A 19,183-nucleotide genomic window follows, 5' to 3' on the forward strand; every position below is an offset into this window, starting at 1 on the left:
CATCAATATAATTTATTACATCCTTTTTAATCATGAAATTGCTAAGTAGCAGTTAAATACAGTCCTCGTGGATACGAATTTATTTATTACTTCGATTGAATGTGGTACACTTGCCAAATATCCATCAATAACATCAAGGAACTTGTTGTATTGTTTCTCCATATTAATTTTTGGGTTAATTAAGTTTTTAGTCCCTATAAATATTCACAGTTTTGTTTTTAGTCCCTACAAAATAAAATCACACTTTTTAGTTTCTGTGACAATTTCCTTAAGCATTTTAGGGACTAAAAATGCTGATGGAAAAATTTTATAGGGACTAGAAATGCTGATGGAAAATTTTATAGGGACTAAAAACGTTGATGAAAAATTTTATAGGGACTAAAAAGTGCGATTTTATTTTGTAGAGACTAAAAACAAAATTATGAATATTTATAGGGACCATTTACTTAATTAACCCTTAATTTTTACAAGCATGTTGTGGAAAAGGAATAGACTACTTTTCTGGTGTCATTTTGCCAAGGCCGTTTTAAATAATTTGTAGGCCCGGTGTTAGTCTTTTAAGGGCTAAAGAAAAAAATTAAATTGGGTCCAAAAAATTAAAACAGGGCACTATAAAAAAGTTATTACAAAAATTGCTCAAAAAAGGTAATTTTTGGGCCCAAAAAATTGAGGCCCAGTGACATAGCCCAGCCTCGATGGGCTATGAGCCGGCCCTGCATCTTGCGAGTGTTGCTCGATGTTGCAGCTTTGAAATGGAATGATGCAGCATAAGAAGTTGATGTTGTAGACCTTTTGGTTAGATGAAAAATCCATCTATCAAGAGCAATCACACTAATGACATTGACACTACAATGAGAGATCTTGAACTTGTTGATTGGCCAAAAGTACATGATCAATAATTTCCATAAACTTTCCCTCGAAATCTTAAAAAAGTTCAGAATATTCGGATGTTGCAGAGACACATTGATTATCAAACACAAGATTTGGTATTGTGACCCATTTGTACCTCCATTTGTTGGATAAAACACTTGTTCTCACAAGTGATAATAATAAGTATATTTAAGAGCTGATACGACAATATTAACACAAAATTTTAACGTGAGAGACTATTTTAATTAATGAAATGCACAATCAAAGATTATTTTAAAGGCTTAATTACACTTTTGGCCCCTTAAGTTTCCCAAAGTTGTGATTTTGGCACCCTAAAAAAAACAACTCTTTCCAGGCCCCCTATGTTTACTTTCTGTTGCAACTTTGGCCCCCACGCCAATTTTGACCCAGTCAACAAACACGTGGGCGATACATGTGTAATTTTTTTCAGGCCGAATACTCCCTGGGTCCATTAAGTTTCACGTTTATTTCAGATAGGTCCTTTAAGTTTCTAAGGTTTCAGATAGGTCCTTTAAGTTTCGAGTTTGTTTCGGATAGGTCTGTTAAGTTTCTAAGGTTTGAGATAGGTCCTTTAAGTTTCGAGTTTGGCTTAACGGACATATCAACTTTGGCTTAACAGATGTTGATAGAAATGACCTATCTGAAACAAACTCGAAACTTAAAGGACATATCTGAAACCCTAAAAACTTAAAGGATCTATCTGAAACAAACATGAAACTTAAAGGACCCGGGGAATTATTTGACCTTTATTTTATTTTTATTTTTTAAAATTATTTTATTTTTTTAATTTAAAAAATATATATTTTTGTAATTAAAATTTTTTGTTTTTTAATTACAAAAATAAAATAAAATAAAATTTATTTTTTTGTTTTTTTAATTACAAATAAAAAATTAATTACAATTTTTTTGTTTTTTATTACAAAAATTTAAAATAAAAAAATTGATTTGTTTTTTATTTTTTAATTACAAAATAAAAAAATTATTAAAAAATATAAAAATATTACACACGTGGCGCCCACGTCAGCGTTGACTGTGTCAAAATTGGCGTGGAGGGCCAAAATTGCAACATAAAGTAAATTTAGGGGGCCTGAAAAAAGTTGTTTTTTTTAGATGGCCATAATCACAACTTTAGAAAACTTAGGGGATCAAAAATGTAATTAAGCCTATTTTAAAATATCGATACATTCAAAGATTATTATAATTAATGATTACAAATTCAAGATTAAAATGACTATTAGAGAAAATCTTTATTGAGTAACTTTTCCATTTGTCCTCACTTTCAAATGTGGAACAATTGACGGCATTAAACTCTTTTTTATTTAGCATTAATAAAATATAAAAGAAATTCAAAAAAGAAAAATACAATTCATAAAAGAAGAAGAAAAAGACAAAACCCCGTTAGTTAATAAATACTACCTCCGTCCCTAATTATAGGACCCTTTTGAGAAAATTTTTTGTCTCTTTTTATAAGACCCTTTTGGTATTTCCAAGTACATTAATTAATTCTTTACCAACATACCCCTACTTATTTATATCTTTTTCTTCAATCAACATTAAATATTACATTGAAAACATAAACTAACTCTCTCTTTTAAAGGATAAAATTGTAAAAACAATACTAATTACTAACAAATTTATTACACTTATCAATTTTCTTAATATGCGTTATTTTTTCAAAAGGGTCTTATAATTAGGGACGGAGGTAGTACTAAAAATAAATTTGGTCAAAAAAATGATAATAAAAAAGAAAGAAAAAAAAAAAGAAAAAGAAAAAAGATACTACAAGTGAGAGAGAGAGGTAACACGAAGAAGGAAGCAACTTGCCAGCTTCTTGACTGTGACAACACCGTTCCCTCCGTCACTACGACGCCGTTTCGCACCTTTCCTCTCTTTCTCTCTCTGTCGTTTACCTCTCTTCAGATGCCGTTTTGAGTTCTCTTGCTTCATCGTGCGAATATTTCACTCAGTCAACGCTTTTTCTCACAATTTCTCTCTCGTTTCGTCGATTCACCTTTTCACGCGCTTTTTCGTCACGTTCTTAGGTAACTCTTATTTTCCATGAATTTCTGTTAATTGATTGTTGAATTCAAACAAAACGCACTTTTGATTATGTAAAATTACTGTGATATAGTATTCTCAATTCAATTACGTAATTAGGTTTTCATCACTCATACCTAGCTTTTTAATTCAATAATCAAGTTATTATGTGCTGAAATTAGGTTAGGTAATGGTCCTTTCTCGTTTTGCAAGTAACCTTATCAAATTACGATTTATGTTTTTTTTTTTTTTTATTTATTAATTTGTATATTTATTATTTTTCCTTATAGTTGTGGTAGCTGTAAGAACGGCGAAGTTGTATGGTAGAGAGAACTCTTGAGAATACAATAAGTGTAGCAGTGATGAGAATGTTGTGTTGGATGTACATTAGAGTGAGTTGGGGATGATGGAAAATCGGCTTAGGTGGTTTTGAGGTGTATTGCAGGGTAGTTAGATCACTAGAGACAGAGGAAGACTTAGAAAAACTATTTAGAAAGATAGAAAGAAAAAAAAAAGGTATTACTGAGAGTGGATCACTAGAGGCTGAGGGAGACTTAGGAAAACTATAAGCGTAACTGCTAAGCGTAAATAGTTTGTGTGTGTGTGTGTGTGATTAAAGATGACAACTATTTTATGATAGAACACTCTAGCGTTGTTTGATCCATGTTGCCGACCTCGCTTAGCAGGATAAGACTCGGTTGTTGTTGTTGTGTTTTTCCTTATAGTTATGGCATCAAACTAAGTTGTTTCTGTGAACTGGGAACACTAATCTATTTTAAATAGTTTGTGTGTGTGTGTCTGTGTGATTAAAGATCACAATTATTTATATAAGGTTTTGGAATTAAATATTGCTTTTTTAACAGATTGCTATTGCCAATGGAAGTAGCTGATTTCGCTGCTTCAGATGTTGCAAGTAATTAGGCTGGTTTTGCTAGTGCAAGGAGAAGCTTTTGTTTTCAGTCACAGACACACTTCATAAATTTGTATTTAAAGGTAATACATATATTCATGTGCTTGTTTTTGTATTATTAGATGCTTTCTTTTCGGTCATATGAGTTAGTGGGGGAGTTAGATCATACTTGAACACTGTCTAACCAGAACTGTATCGTGAAAGGTTCAATTGAAGCTTCCTCGTCGTTAATGGAGCGACCCGGGAGCGTCAACGACGGTCAACATATTATAGAAATAGATGGGAGTGCCGAGGCTTCTACATCCGCCTCGTCTCGTGATAGACAATCTAATGGGGTAGATGTGTCGCATCGTGAAGAAAGAGTAGGTGCTGTGCGGTTAACTGTTGGTCAGAATTCAGTTTCAACCTCGGGCATATCAACTGAATCAAATAGGAGGAATTCTTCCTCTGTAAGGAGAGGGGATGCCCGTCGGAGTCGGAGTCCTGTGCATTCTGGGCTATGGATATCTATTGAGCTAGTCCTCTTAGTAAGTCAGATTGTTGCATCTATTGTTGTTTTGTCGCTGTCAAGGAATGAGCATCCACAGACCCCGTTGTTTCAATGGATAGTGGGCTATGCTTCTGGATGTGTTGCTACCCTCCCTCTTCTTTTTTGGCGATATTATAATCATAACCATCTGCGAGAACAAGATTCAGCTCAGTCACGTCAAACATCTCCTCGGATTAGTGATCCTTCTGGGACATTTCTTTCCATTTCCAGAAATAATGGAGATGCTGGTCAGTCTGCAGCTGCATCCTCCAGAAGTAATCAAACTTCAATATTGATGAATAGAAGGTAATGAATTAATTGCTATTGTTGTTAAATAATTTTTTCTTGCAACGTTAGAATCACGATTTGTTTTAGAAATATTTATTTATTTAAGTGCAAATTTTTTGATGCCATCGCAACTTCTTGTATCTTGCTCAAAGAAAACATAGGTTTACAAATGTTTGTGGCTAGCAGGCTTTGTTTAGTTGATGTATATTTCTTATTCTCACTTTTGGGGAATTTTGCTTTCTTTTAGGAAGATGTCTTATGCTTTGGCCTTGCACTTACTATTATTCTTTTGGACACAATTCTTGAGCCGTATATTTATCTTCCCCTTATTTCTTAGAAGCTTTGGTTACGCTTTCTTCTTTATGATGAATTGGATATGAGTAATACTTGGGCTAATGAAATTAGCAATTTCTCCAAACCATCTTATGGCCTTCAGTGTATTCTTTATAGTATATTTCCCTCCACCGGTTATTGATTTAGGACTATTCTATATCCATCCCTGCCATCATAGGTGGCTGATAGTTACTTAAAACAGAAATGATAAGTAGACACAGATTTTCAAACACAATAAAGACACCATGGGTAATTTGGATATTTCACCCTTTAAATAGGGGCAGTTTTGTAAATACACCACAACCCTCTTCTTCTTCTCTCTTCTTCCTCTCTCTCCTCTGTGTGTTTTCTTTCCCAATTCTTCCAACATCCTCCTTACTACAACCATTATCCACCATCGTCCTCATTACAACCCATCGTTATTAACATCGACCACCACCCTCTCGACAAACGTGAATCATATCAGCACACATGGAATCAAAGAAAGCGATGTGAATACGAGATCTGAAAGGAAAGAAAGAAAGACGGCGGCAGGAGGTGGTGGTGATGATGTCGCGGCGGTGGAGGTCCAAATCTGAACGGAGGTTGAAAGGGTGGCCGCTATTGATGACGACGGTGTTGTGAGGGTGAAAGCTCAGGAGGTTGTGGTTGTAGAGAGACGGTGATGACTGTCGTGGAGGTTGGTGAGAGGTTGATCTGAGAAGATTGTTGGACGGTGGTGGTGGCGGTGCCGGAGAGAGGAACCGGTGGTGGCTGGCTGGCTGGGTGGGAGATGAGTGAAAGGAAGCAACACGGATGGGAGGGAGAGAAGAGAGAAAGAGAAAAAGAAAGAACAAAAAAGTTATATGTATTTTATACTGTATTTTATACATTGGTGTCTGTATTGTGTTTGAAATTGTGTGTTCAGTTATCATTGCTGTACTTAAAATTACTTAATATGAAAAGCATAGGAAAGAAAATTCAACTAAGCTCTTTAGTTAGCAGCCTAACATAATCAATTAACAACCTCATCAACTTGAAGGGTAAATGAATTTTCCAAGAAAAAAAATCGTGCACAACTTCCTAGATAAAGAACACTATTTTGCTTTCATTTGAAATTGATAACTCCTGTAAAGCAGTCGGGAGCAACCCTTATAGAAACCATGCTGTTATTAGCATCCACATTCCACCTAAACAATTGTGCTATCATACAGCACACATTATAGACAAAATAGGAATGCCTGGTGCAGTTAACTTAGTAGTGAAGAAATATGCAGAATTAGTGGAGTGGCCATTCCTATTTAATGAGGAATACTAACTTGCACGCTGCCTATATAGCATGCTGAACACTGCCTAGTTAACTGGTCAATAGCTTCTAGGATTAGGACTTGGTGTTATATGTATTTACCAGCTACAGTAATAAAAACTTCTAGCTAACTTATTAATGATTCCCCAAGTTAAAATTCATTGTTTTTATTTTATTAATCCTTTGCTTATGTCATGCTTGTTGCCTTGTTCCTCTCACTTCAATTTCCCTGTCATTCATTTAATGAATTGTAAGTTGTTTATTAAGGTGCTAATTCTTATGGTAACTGCAACACAGAATGAAGATACTTGTGGAATACTTCAAAATATCCTTAGATTGCTTTTTTGCTGTGTGGTTTGTTGTTGGAAACGTATGGATCTTTGGAGGACGATCTTCTGCTGCTGTAGCTCCTAACTTGTATAGGTATACCCTGTCATACAGTTTTACATCTAATCTTCTAGTTTTTGAGGGTTTTCAAATTATATCATTTTCCCTTTGCTTGGTAGGTTGTGTATAGTGTTCCTTGCATTTAGCTGTATTGGTTATGCTATGCCTTTCATTCTCTGTTCAACCATCTGCTGTTGTCTCCCGTGTATAATTTCCATCCTTGGCGTTAGAGAGGATCTGACACAAAACAGAGGAGCAACTTCTGAATCCATTAATGCTCTACCAACTTACAAGTTCAAGATGAAGAAAAATAAAAAAAATAGCGAAAACAACTCTGCTAATATAGATGGTGGAACTGTTGCCGCAGGAACCGAAAAAGAGCGTGTGATCTCTGGAGAAGATGCGGTAAGTACAATCTGATCTTTATTTATTCAGGATATATAATTGAACTTTGTAATATCTTGGCATTATTTGTCTAGTCACATCGTATCCAGTTATGTGAATGAAAATTTTCTTTGAATAAAAAAGGACCATATATGATATATCTAATCACACTTCTATCACTTTGGGTTATGGAGGAACAGCTTTAGGATTGTAGGCTATAATTTGTACACCTGTTTAAATTTTAAAAATTCAGTAATTTGTAGTTTTTCGGTAATGGATAGCTTGTATCTTGAAAACGTTTTAGCCATGCATAGTATATTGAAAAATTCATTTAGGAACATAGCATTTGTGCCATCAGGTAATAAAAAATTGATTTTGTATGGTGCTGTTGTTGAATTACACTGTTGTTTAAGCTACTCGAGGAATCCCGAATTAAAAATGTTACAAGCATAATGCTACCTTTGTCATTTTGTAACAAGGATGCTTGCTCGTGTCTTGAGCTTGTATGCTGACTGAAATGTTGGCATTTTCTGTGTTTCTCTGCAGGTTTGCTGCATCTGCCTGGCCAAGTATGAAAACAACGACGAGCTGAGAGAGTTGCCTTGTTCTCATCTTTTCCACAAAGATTGCGTTGATAAGTGGTTGAAGATAAATGCATTGTGCCCGCTTTGCAAGAGTGAGGTTGGTGAAGACCTAACAGGATTGGGGTCTGGAGAAGATGCCACCCAAACAACGGGATGAGAGCAGAGTTGTAAATGGCGTCGCCAATCCCTAGGTTTAATCTAGTTATACACAATACATACAGTTTGGTTCCTCTCATTATCCGTAAGAACCGGGAAATGGACAAGCTCATCTTGCATGTTTTGCGAGAGAAAAAACAAATCACCTATTTATAAAATTGGCAGACCTTACTCAGGTAATGGTGGTAGGTTCATACACAATAAGTGTGTTTTTCTCTCATAACATGACACAGACGCTCATCTTCTGAAGGAAAAGGAAATTATCTAAAAAAACCCTTGTTATATTACATATTACACTAGTACTCTTGTAAAAAAAAAATTTCTTTCTTTTTTCCTTTCTATGATACTCACTTTTTCTCCATGGATGGATTGAGGTCATCCATTCCAATTCTATATCATTTTTGTTTATATATTTTTTTTTCTTTTGGTTGGAACTGCAAGTTGGTACATTTAGCTAATTGTTCAGAGATGTATGGTGTTGGTATTGGGAGGTTAAACATAATTTCATGTAAATGAGTCACAGCCTCACAGGAATATATAAAGTGATGTACTGCCATTTGCTTATTTTATTAGACGATTGCGGTGTCTCTGTAAATGTTTTTGATTTGCGTTTCGCTGGGGAGGATTATTGATAGGTACCAAACCAGGGATTGCATTCTATTTGGGAAGATATTTGTTTATTAAGTAGTAAACATCTATTTTGGTTTTGAATGTGTTAAAGTGCTAATGTATATAAGTTACAAAAACATATCAAATGTGTCTTTTATTAGCTATAGTAGTATTCAGACGTGTCTTTTGTTACATAGTTCGATCTATGAAATTACCAACAGAAGACACACTTGATTATGTTTATGTAATTCTGATACGTTTATGAACTGAATTGACGGCTCACCCATGTAAGGATGAAAATGAACGTTTACTCATTTATTTTTATTTTTTTTTAAAGAAGAACGTTTACTCATTTATGAAATATCATTTGAATAATAAAATTTCACATCTGATAATTTTAGAGATTAAAAAATAGTAGTTTGTTGCTCGTGCATGACATGAGTTGGTATTTGTGATAGTTACATGAGTTGGTATTTGTGATAGTTAGGATGGAAAATAATTTTTTACTTCAAAGCCTGTAACTTTAATTTTAGGGTTAATAGTGCGTTACCCCTGTAATATAGATCATTTTCGATTTTCCTCCTTGTAAAATGTTTTTTTTTGAATTTCATCCTTGTAATTTGAAGTGTTTTTGGTTTTGGACCTTCATAGAAAATTTCGCCCCCTATAATTTGAGCAAATTTAGGTTTACCCCCTGTAATTTGAGCAAGTTTCAGTTTACCCCACTTGTTAATTTGAGAAAATTTTGGTTTACCCCTGTCATATCTTCGATTTTGTACAGTTAAAATTCATGAAGGTCCAAAACAAAAAAATCTACAAATTACAAGGACGAAATCCAAAAAAATATTTTACAGGCGTAAAACCGGAAATGAACTATATTACAGGGGGTAAAGCACTATTAACCCTTAATTCTAGTATGGCTTTGTCTTGTTCCAAAAGTGATTCTTCTTGTTTGTTCTAAAAGTTTCTTTAAGTATAACAGAAAAAAATCATTGGGTTTTTGTTCTGAAGGGGTCATATAATGAATTGTAGTGGTATGATACTAGAAAATTGCTTTTCTGACATAGAATACTTCCTATTGACACAAGTAAATGACCAAATTACCCCCAGCGGTAGTTAACTACCTCTGGCATATGCGCCGACAGTTAACTGCCGCTGGCTCCTCCAGAGGTAGTTAACTACCACTGGCTCCTCTAGAGGTAGTTAACTACCTCTAGCTTTGCTGCTTTTTATTGTGATTTTACGCGTTTCGGTCGAAAAATCAAAATAAATCGAAACTTATTCAGAATTTCACGAAACTTTACAGAATTTCACGAAACTTCAACGGATCTGTAAAGTTTCGTAGAATTTTGAATAAGTTTCGATTTATTTTAATTTTTCGACCGAAACGCGTAAAATCACAATAAAAAGCAGCAAAGCCAGAGGTAGTTAACTACCTCTGGAGAAGCCAGCGGCAGTTAACTTTCGGCGCATATGCCAGAGGTAGTTAACTACTGCTGAGGGTAATTTGGTCATTTACTTGTGTCAATAGGAAGTATTCTATGTCAGAAAAGCAATTTTCATGATACTATGATCTCAAGATGAGAATTGCTGCTACTTTGTTGATTGGGAAATTATACCTCACACCCCAACACTTATACCTTTACCCTTACAAACCATAAAAAATACCAATTTTAACCTCTACAAAATCTCACCCATTCACCCCTACAAACCATTCACCCCAAACGACCAATTTCTCACCTTGAAGTTGCAAGGTTCAAATTGAACTCATGTTGTAGATCCATTCATCACTCCTTCCTCTGCTCTCCCTCTCCACCTCACACATCAATTTGATGGGGTTGAAATTAAAACAAAATCTAAATAGAGAATTGCAAAATAAAGAATACCTTAAATTTGATTAAAAAGATCTGATTTTTACATGACCCATGTCAAAAAAAGTAAACTGGGGTTATGATCAAATTGGAACTCAACAAAATTCAATGAGGGAAAATGATCTGCTAGATTTAGAGTTAACAAAAGTTTTTCAACAAATTGGCTGTGTATTTTTTAATTCTATTTGCCATTGTGTTATATAACAACTGGCGAAGGCAAGCCTCTGTAAGTACTAAGTATGTGTTGTTGGTTTGAAGCCACTAACGTGGAATCTGATGAGAAGATTGATACTACAAATGTGATTTTTGCAAATATACTTCTCAAACCAAATGATTCTGTTTACAAAATGAGTTTTCGGTAACTAATATTGAGAAACCATGTTCGGTGGCTACTTTTCCAGAAGATTGGTAGGGTGAACGAGATGAGATTTTGTAAAAGGTTAAAATTGGTAATCTGGATGGTTCGTAGGGGTAAAGGTATAATTGTTGGGGTGTAGGGTATAACTTCCTGTTGATTGTAGTGCTGAAATTTGGTCATTATAGGCTCGTTGATTGACAAAATTATCATTGTTGGATTTGGTGAAAATTTAGTTTTAGACACGACATTGATTTGGCATTTTTATTCCCTACACAAAATCCACAGACCCACCAACGTTAGGATTATTTTTTTATTTTTTTTACAAGATTATGAAAAAAAAATTGGATTTTCATATATCTACCATGTGAAAAACTACCTCTTGATTTATTTGCAACTTTATTTAGCTAGATCAAAAATATTTTGAATCAATTGCATCTTTATTTCGCCAGATCAAAAAGATTTTGAATCAACAAACACAAAAATGTTTTGTGCTTTACTTAACCATATTAGCTATTGATTGAAAATTTCACCACATCAAACATATTTATTTGAAGCTTTATTTTCAACTAAAAGAAAACTAACACAAAAACAAAACAAAAATTGAATCCGCAAACACAAAAATGTTTTGGTCTTATTTTATAAATAAATGAATTATAAAACTTCAATCCAATAGTTTGGATTTTGGCATATGAAGAGTAATGTTCAGAAAATCAAATTAAAAGCAGCATAAATGTACATGAAATCAACATAAATTAGGGTTTTGGACCGGCTTCTGCTGGAGAGTGAACTGAAGGACACTGAGGGGAGAGAGCGAACTCAAATAATACACCCACAACTCTCTCTCTTTAATCTTGGTATATTTTATTCTTTAAAGTCCTTGACATTTTTGTAGGTATTTTTTTCTATACTTGAGATTTTTTCAGCCATCACTATAAATCTCCGTAGGTATATTTTTCTATAGGTTAATTAAGTTTTTATCTCTATAAATATCAGCAGTTTTGTTTTTAGTTCCTATTAAAACAAATCACACTTTTTAGTCCTACAAAATTTTCTGTTAGTGTTTTTAGTCCCTGTCAAATTAAAATTTGTTTAATTATGCTTAAAATTTTAAATTTTTTAATGATTTTTTACATACTTGTTTAAAACATTATAAAACGTTCTGCCACAATAAGTTAGCTAAAAAATTTATTTTTAGCTCCAAATTTTCGTTAGTTTTATCTTGACTTTTCGGTGTTTAAAAAAATTATATTTAATTCATTACATGTTAAAAAATTCTAATTTTTTATAAAAGAGATTATTATAATGTTCTTAACATGTCTGTTAAAAATCATTTAAAAATATAAAAGTTTGAGTATAATTAAACAGTTTTTAATTTAACAGAGATCAACACATACTTTTAGTCCCTTGTAAAATTAAAATTTTCTTAATTGTGCTTAAACTTTTAAATTTTTAACATAATTTTTACATACTTATTTAAAACATTATACAAAGTTCCTCCGCAGAAAAGTAACTCAAAATTTTATTATCAGGTCCAAATTTTCATTAATATAATCTTGAAAATTTGGCTTTTAGAAAAATTCATATTTAATTCATTACATGTTAAAAAACTAAAAGATTTTATAAAAGAGTGTCTAACGATGTTATGAATATGTCTGTAAAAAATCTTTCAAAAATTTAGAAGTTTAAGCATAATTAAACAAATTTTAATTTAACAGGGACTAAAAACACTAACGGAAAATTTTGTAGGGACTAAAAAGTGTGATTTGTTTTTAGGGACTAAACACAAAACTGCAGATATTTATAAAGACCAAAAACTTAATTAACCCTTTTTCTAATGATTGACAAGTTTTTTATGTTAACTCATTAGTAATAAGTGTGCTAAAAGGACAAGCACAACATATTGATCTACTTAAGAGACACTTAATAATGATTCTAATTTTAGGGAGGGCTTTTTACGGCTCCTTAAGAGCTCAAATGTTTTTTTAACACATCAAGTGCTTTACTATAAAGTGATCAAATTATGTTTTATTAGTTACATGCAAATAGAAAAAAAAATGGTTAAAACTCTAAAGTTTGTGCATGTTATGATTTTCTTTCTTTCTCTTATCCATGTTGCACATAATTGTTTCCTTGTTGCACAAAACATTGACGGTAAGGTTAAAACTCTAGTCATGCTGCAAGATTTTTTTTCTTTTTTGTTCTTGTGGTGGTGTTAAGGGCTCTTGTTTTTCGTGTGTTTTTTTTTCTTTGTCTTGTTGTCAAGGGTGATCGTCTTTAGTTGTATGTTGTCCTAAAATGATTACTTCTTATACCCGATGTATCTATGATACATTCCTTCCTCTGTGTGTATAGATGTTTTTCATTCAAAAGGACAATATGGCTTGCAGATTTTTCCTCATAATTTGGAACTTTCTTTTTTACTAAAGCACCTTATAATTTGAGACAGAGATGGTATTATTTAAGCAATTATAAATGGTTGTTGGTTGGTTGGTTGGGGCCGACATAGTTGGGATGTTAGTTGGTCATAATGATGTCATTACACTTTCAATTTTTGTTTTGAAAAAATGAACCATTTTAAAAAAAAACAGCTCTTTTTAGTAATCAAATACCACTTTATTTTTTATAACAACGTAATTATTTTATTCATGAATCAAATTAGGAATTGAAGAGAGCATTTAGAGAGGATGTAAAGTTAATTAAAAAAAATAATGAATTCTAATGATTAACATTTTTTATGTTACCTCTTTAGTAAGTGTGCTAAAAGGACAAACACAATATATTGATATATTGAAGAATCACTTAACAATGTTCTAATTTTAGGGAGGGTTTTTTACAACTCCTTAAGAGCTAAATTCTTTTGAGCACGTTAGGTGGTTTATACTCTATAATTTGATCAAATCATATCCTATTTGTTACATGCAAAGAGGGTGAAAATGCTAAAACTCTAAAGTTTGTGCATGATATTATTTTATTCCTTTCTATTTTCCTTGTAGCAAAGAATGTTGTCGATAATCCATATTTTTATTATACTTTTTCAAAATCCCTTCTTTAATTTGTAGGTCGTACACAATATATTATGTCATTTAGTAACATTGTTTTATTCTTATTTTTCATTACAGCGTATGTTGAATGTACAACTGTTGCTGATTGTCCACCAAATACTAGGTTTAAGATATATAGGTGCGAAAAAGGAATATGTAGATATCATAAATTGTGGATTGTATGAGTACCAGACTCAAAAGGATGCACTTACGCCATGTCGGGAAGAAGAAAAAAAATACATGTAAGATATATTTTGTTAGAATATTTCATAATTGTCATTTACGTATTGCACTGACACTGAATAATTGTATGTTTTAATTATTTATTTATTTTAATTTCACGGACCTTGTTATTATGGATTCGTACTTTAAAATTTTGGTAATGAAATGAAACAAGACACTAAAGTGTATTATAATTAGATTGATTTTCTCTCGTAATTTTAGATGTATTGCCATGGCCTCTTGTTTAGACATATCACATTTTATTTCCAACAATACCACCAATAAGAATATTTGTAATAGTTAAGTTGAAAATAAAATATTTTACTTCAAAGCCTATAACTTCAATTTTATGTCAAAATATTGGTACACTTATGATAGTTGGCATGCGTGAGCAATGAGGACATAGTTGAAGAAATGCAGTTGATTGGCTGAAATGTAGATGCTGCTGTAGAGCCAGGAACAATTATTTTAGAGCAAAAGAAATTAAGGATTTCAGTATTCTTTTGTTGAGAATATTAGCAATTTTAGTATATAATAAGTAAAATGATATAACGGTGTGGAAATTAAGTGCTCATGTGTAAAATCTAGTTGCCCGGTCAAGGTCCAAGTCAGTTGACCAACGGTTTTTTAACTGAAGAACCCAGTTGGAAAAAAAATTAATAGTTCGACCATTTGATTACAACCTTTTTAGTTCAATGACCTATTTAAAAATTCTCAAATAGTTAAACCTTATTTTAAATAACTTGAAAAAGCTGAAATCAATCTTCCTTATCATCAGAAAGTTCCCACATGTTTTCTTTTGAATATGCATATTCTTTAATTAATCAAGACTCATTTATTGAGAAATTTTCGGTACAAAATATCTTTCATATACATAATTATAATGTTAGTATGGGACAAATAAATTATCTGAGTTCATTTTACAGAGTGCACCGATTGGAGTAACCCCGACCATATTCCACTACTTACCGGCAAAAGTACCTATTGTATCAAACTAACGTCAGACTCCCCGACTACGTGTGGTTTACCAACTAGGGTTAAATCCATCTTGAGGCTGCGAGGGACACGACATAACTGAATTTCATAATCTGAACATATATGCGCATGTTTTTTTTTTGAAAGAATGCGCATGTTATTATCTGAGAATATTTCTTATACTTGTTAAAGCTATTTTCAGGTTCTAAGCATATCCTTTTCATATGTTATTCCTAAAAGGGTTTTCAAACATCCCCGTAAGAAGTTCAATATCATTTTCCCAATAGAAATCACACATATACACATATCTTGCTCTCTTATGCCATTATATCCTATATGTTCGTGTTATCATCATATGGTCCAAACAGTCATTTACACAAAGAACATAAGGTTTTTAAACAAGTTTTTTGCATGACAATAGGTTGCACATTTTAGTGAAACCGGTTGCACTCTGGCAATTTTCAACTACATGCCCCTGCATTCTTTGTATAACCGAAATTCCAATCAAGAAAAAATGCCATGCAGCGTAACACATACATAAATAGCAATAATGGCATAAAATAGGGCAACTAGCATACAACATTAAACCTAAGTTCATAGTTCTTTTCACCTGCATAATCATAACTACCCAAGGTTTGGTTCTAAGCTAGAAAGGAACTCACCTAGATTAATCTGGCCACTTTCAGAACAACTTATGCTTAATTTTAGAACCAAGCTTCTAGCCATCCACCACTTTTGAAGCCAATCCGTTCCGCACTTATAAACATTCAACTATTTGCACATCCCAACGTGTATGCACAACATTAATATGCATGCATGAGCTTAAGCTTCCTCCTAATGCCAAAACTCTAGCTTAAAGTTAAAGCTCTTATGAAGGCCTTCAGTTTCAGCTTATAACCTTGTTCCAACCCTTCTTTAAGTGCTCCTAAGCCTTCATGAAACTAGAGCAGCATGGATGGATGATCCTCCTATTCGGAATGTCTCACTTGTCGATTCATACGACTCGCATATGCCAAACCCGTGGAGCTAAACCCAATGAGAAAAGAAGAATTAGGGTAAAGGGATTTGTGACACATACAACCAACCCAAGTAATAATAGAGGGATATTAACTAGCGCTAGCTCTCTGACCACGGCCGCGTAGCGCCCTATCCATCATGCACGAAAAATCAGCAATATGGGGGGTCTTTGATAACCCAAAAACATGTCCAACCAGCCCTTGAAAAAGGAGAAAATTATTCCAATGTCGATCAAGTTATTGTACTTAACATAGATGAAAAACTTAATGATTTGGTAAAAATCTATCAACTCGCACAATTCCTAAACTTTTAATTATGTTATTTCTACCATTGGGTTCTCAAACCCTCGTTCTCACCATCACATGCATTCATTATTCCCATTCACAACAAAACTTAGCCTAACTTAAAAATAAAGCCTATTAAAGAACTCACCCCGTCAATTGAAAGAGGAGTTTGAGAAGAAAGAGTAGATACTGATGAAAACTAGTTTAACCTCTCTTAACTTTGTAACCCTAGCTCCAATTCCATCTCTTTATTACTCTTCCTTCAATATCATTGACCGTATATAAAAACAATTTATATAGCTACGGTCAATGATATTTCCGCAGGTATATCTTTTCTATCCTTACGTTTTTTTGTCGTTACAGTAAACCTCCGTAGGTATATGTCATTTTTCTTGTAGTGGGGTTTTTATAAAGATTACTTGCAAAACAAGTCAAAAAGTGATATGGAAAATAACACGATTTTAGGACTCATCAATACTCATTTCCTATGATCAAATCATTTTATATATAAAATTCATACAATATGTTTAACTTGTGCATAACTATGTTTACACGCTGATTGTATATTATTTTTTAATATTTCTCCTTTCTATCATTGAAGGTTGTAAAGTTAATTAAAAAAAGAATGCATTCTAATGATTAACAAAAAAAAAATATGTAACTCTTTGGTAACTAATGGGACTAGCATAACACATTGATCTGCTTAAGAGACACTTACTAATGATTTTAATTATAAGAATGACTTTTTACAAATCCTTAAGAGCTAAATTTCTTTTTAGCACATCAAGTGATTTACTATAAAGTGGTCAAATTATGTTTTATTTCTTACATGCAAAGAAAAAAAAATGGTTAAAACTCTAAAGTTTGTCAATGTTATTATTTTTTTTCTTTCTCTTTTCCTTTTTGCACGTAACTTTTTCCTTGTTGCACAGAACTTTGACGGTAAGGTTTAAACTCTAGTCACTCTGCAAGATTTTGTTTTCTTTTTTTGTTCTCGCCATGGTGCTAAAGGCTTTTTTTTTTTTTTTTTTGTATTTTTTGTATTTGCCTTGTTGTTAGGGGTGATAGTCTTTGGTTGTATGTTGTCTTAAAATGAGTACTTCTTGCACTCGATGTATCTATGTTACATTCCTTCCTTTGTATGTAGATGTTGTAATTCAAAAGAACAGTTTGGCTTGTAGATTTTCGGTACTACCGTCTGTTATTTTTTTGAGTTTTGCTTTGTGTCACACCTTTTTTTTTTTTCCCTCTTATAATAATAATATACCCCCTCCGTCCAAAATTATAAGTCGACTTGGTCATTTCACACTTATTAAGAAATGTTATTAATTATGTGTTGAAAAAAGAAATTATGAGTTATTTTATAAAATTATCTTTAATCAATGGTATGGGAATAACAAATTAAAGAATTGAGAGAGGAAAAAATAATAAACTGTTAAGGGTATAATAGAAAAAGGAGGAATGCTAGCAACACTCTCTTTTGAGCACTCTCTCTAACACTCACTTTTTTATTGGGTGAAATCAATGTGAGACCTACATTTTGAAAATGGAACCCACATAAAGTGGTGGGACATACATTGATTTTACCCAATAAAAGAGTAAGTGCTAGAGAGAGTGATCAAAAGAGAGTGTTGCTAGCATTCCTCTAGAAAAAGTAACATTGATGTTTCATTGGTATTATTAAATGACTTATATGTTGGGACAATTTTTTTACTAAAACGACTTATAATTTGAGACAGAAATAATATTATTTTCGCAATTGTAAATGGTTGTTGGTTGGTTGGGGTGTTAACATAATTGAGATGTCAGTTAGTCATAATGATGACTTTTGACTTTCAATTTTCGTTTTGAAAAAATGAATCATTTAAAAAAAATCTTCATTAATCAATACCACATGATTTTTTATAACAACATAATTATTTCATGGATGAATTAATTTAGGAATTAAAGAAAGCATTTAGAGAGGATGTAAAAGTTAATTAAAAGGTAATGTATTGTAATTATTAACATTTTTTTATGTTATCTCTTTAGTAACTAAGTGTGCTAAAGGGACAAACACAATAAATTGATATACCGAAGAAACACTTAACAACGAGGGTTGTTTACAACTCCTTGAGTTCTAAATTCTTTTTAACACATTCTGTGTTTTATACCCTATATTATGATCAAATCATATACTATTTGTTATACGCAAAAGAACAGAAAATTGCTAAAACTCTAAAGTTTGTGTATGATATTATTTTATTCCTTCCTCTTTTCCTGGTTGCGGAGAATGTTGTCGATAATCCATATTTTTATGCTTTTTCAAATTTCTTTCTTGTGTTTGTAGGTCATACACAATCTATTATGTCATTTTAGTAACATTGTTTTATTCTTATTTTTCATTACAGCGTTTACTAAATGTGTAACTGTTCGTGATTGTCCACCAGAGACTAAGTATATGAAATATAGGTGCGAACAAAACATATGCATATGTCGTTGGATTGTATGAACAAAACATTTTCATTACATATGCATACGCCGTGCAGGGAAGAAGAAAATAATATATGCAAGATACCTTTTGTTAGAATATCTCATAATATGCATTTATTTATTTATTTTTTTGAAGAAAATATGCATTTATTTATTGTACTGGCATTGAATAATTGAATGTTTAAATTATTTTTTATATTTTTTATTTCGTGGATCTTACGATTATGGATTTATACTCTAAGATTTTGATGATGAAATGAAACAAGGCACTAAAGAGTATTATAATTAGATTGATTTTCTCTCTTAATTTTGGATGTATTGTCATGACCTTTTGTTTAGACATGTCATTTTTTTTGTCAAGTAACTTATTGGCTAGAATTCACTTTTTAAAGTGAATAAGTGGAGTGTCCGAATACAAACTTCAACCCTTACATATAACAACGCATTGTCCTTGCCAAGTGAACTATGCTCACGGCACTAGACATATCCTATTTTATTTCATATAATGTCACCTATAAGAATATTTGTAATAGATAAGTTGAAAATAAAA

General features: G+C 32.4%; 1 protein-coding gene and 2 long non-coding RNA genes across 6 annotated transcripts; all 3 read left to right on the top strand.

Moving 5' to 3' along the window:
• The first annotated feature begins 2,704 nt into the window (after window positions 1-2,704).
• Window positions 2,705-8,379, top strand: LOC146952610 (C3H4 type zinc finger protein). Of its 3 annotated transcripts, none has more exons than XM_085703762.1 (6): window positions 2,705-2,933; window positions 3,792-3,921; window positions 4,043-4,673; window positions 6,571-6,696; window positions 6,780-7,065; window positions 7,591-8,379. In XM_085703762.1, exons 3-6 carry the CDS (start codon window positions 4,069-4,071, stop codon window positions 7,783-7,785), a joined length of 1,212 nt encoding a protein of 403 aa, XP_085559888.1. In that variant the 5' UTR covers window positions 2,705-2,933; window positions 3,792-3,921; window positions 4,043-4,068; the 3' UTR covers window positions 7,786-8,379. The 3 variants fall into 3 exon arrangements, with proteins under 3 accessions (XP_085559888.1, XP_085559894.1, XP_085559898.1); XM_085703768.1 differs by having other exon boundaries at window positions 2,932-3,115; XM_085703772.1 differs by lacking the exon at window positions 2,705-2,933 and adding an exon at window positions 2,960-3,110.
• Window positions 8,380-12,644: 4,265 nt separating this feature from the next.
• Window positions 12,645-15,167, top strand: LOC146952611 (uncharacterized). 2 transcript variants are annotated; one of them, XR_015006948.1, is made up of 3 exons: window positions 12,645-12,773; window positions 13,742-13,905; window positions 14,812-15,167. It is a non-coding gene; the product is annotated as an uncharacterized LOC146952611 (long non-coding RNA). The 2 variants fall into 2 exon arrangements; XR_015006947.1 differs by lacking the exon at window positions 14,812-15,167 and adding an exon at window positions 14,264-14,773.
• A 150-nt stretch (window positions 15,168-15,317) lies between these two features.
• LOC146952612 (uncharacterized) lies at window positions 15,318-18,838 on the top strand. Its single transcript, XR_015006946.1, has 2 exons — window positions 15,318-17,103; window positions 18,552-18,838. It is a non-coding gene; the product is annotated as an uncharacterized LOC146952612 (long non-coding RNA).
• Window positions 18,839-19,183: the final 345 nt, after the last annotated feature.

The sequence above is a fragment of the Medicago sativa genome, chromosome 1, assembly GCF_051527215.1.
Source record: "Medicago sativa cultivar Bolivia chromosome 1, Bolivia_mono, whole genome shotgun sequence".
Taxonomy (NCBI): Eukaryota; Viridiplantae; Streptophyta; class Magnoliopsida; order Fabales; family Fabaceae; genus Medicago; species Medicago sativa.

Bases quoted from the DNA above. Each gene is read 5' to 3' on its own strand.
- LOC146952610 (XM_085703762.1), top strand. From the start codon at position 4,069: ATGGAGCGACCCGGGAGCGTCAACGACGGTCAACATATTATAGAAATA. The intron at 4,674-6,570 runs GTAATGAATTAA...ACTGCAACACAG, and splicing joins TCAATATTGATGAATAGAAG to AATGAAGATACTTGTGGAAT. The intron at 7,066-7,590 runs GTAAGTACAATC...GTTTCTCTGCAG, and splicing joins TGATCTCTGGAGAAGATGCG to GTTTGCTGCATCTGCCTGGC.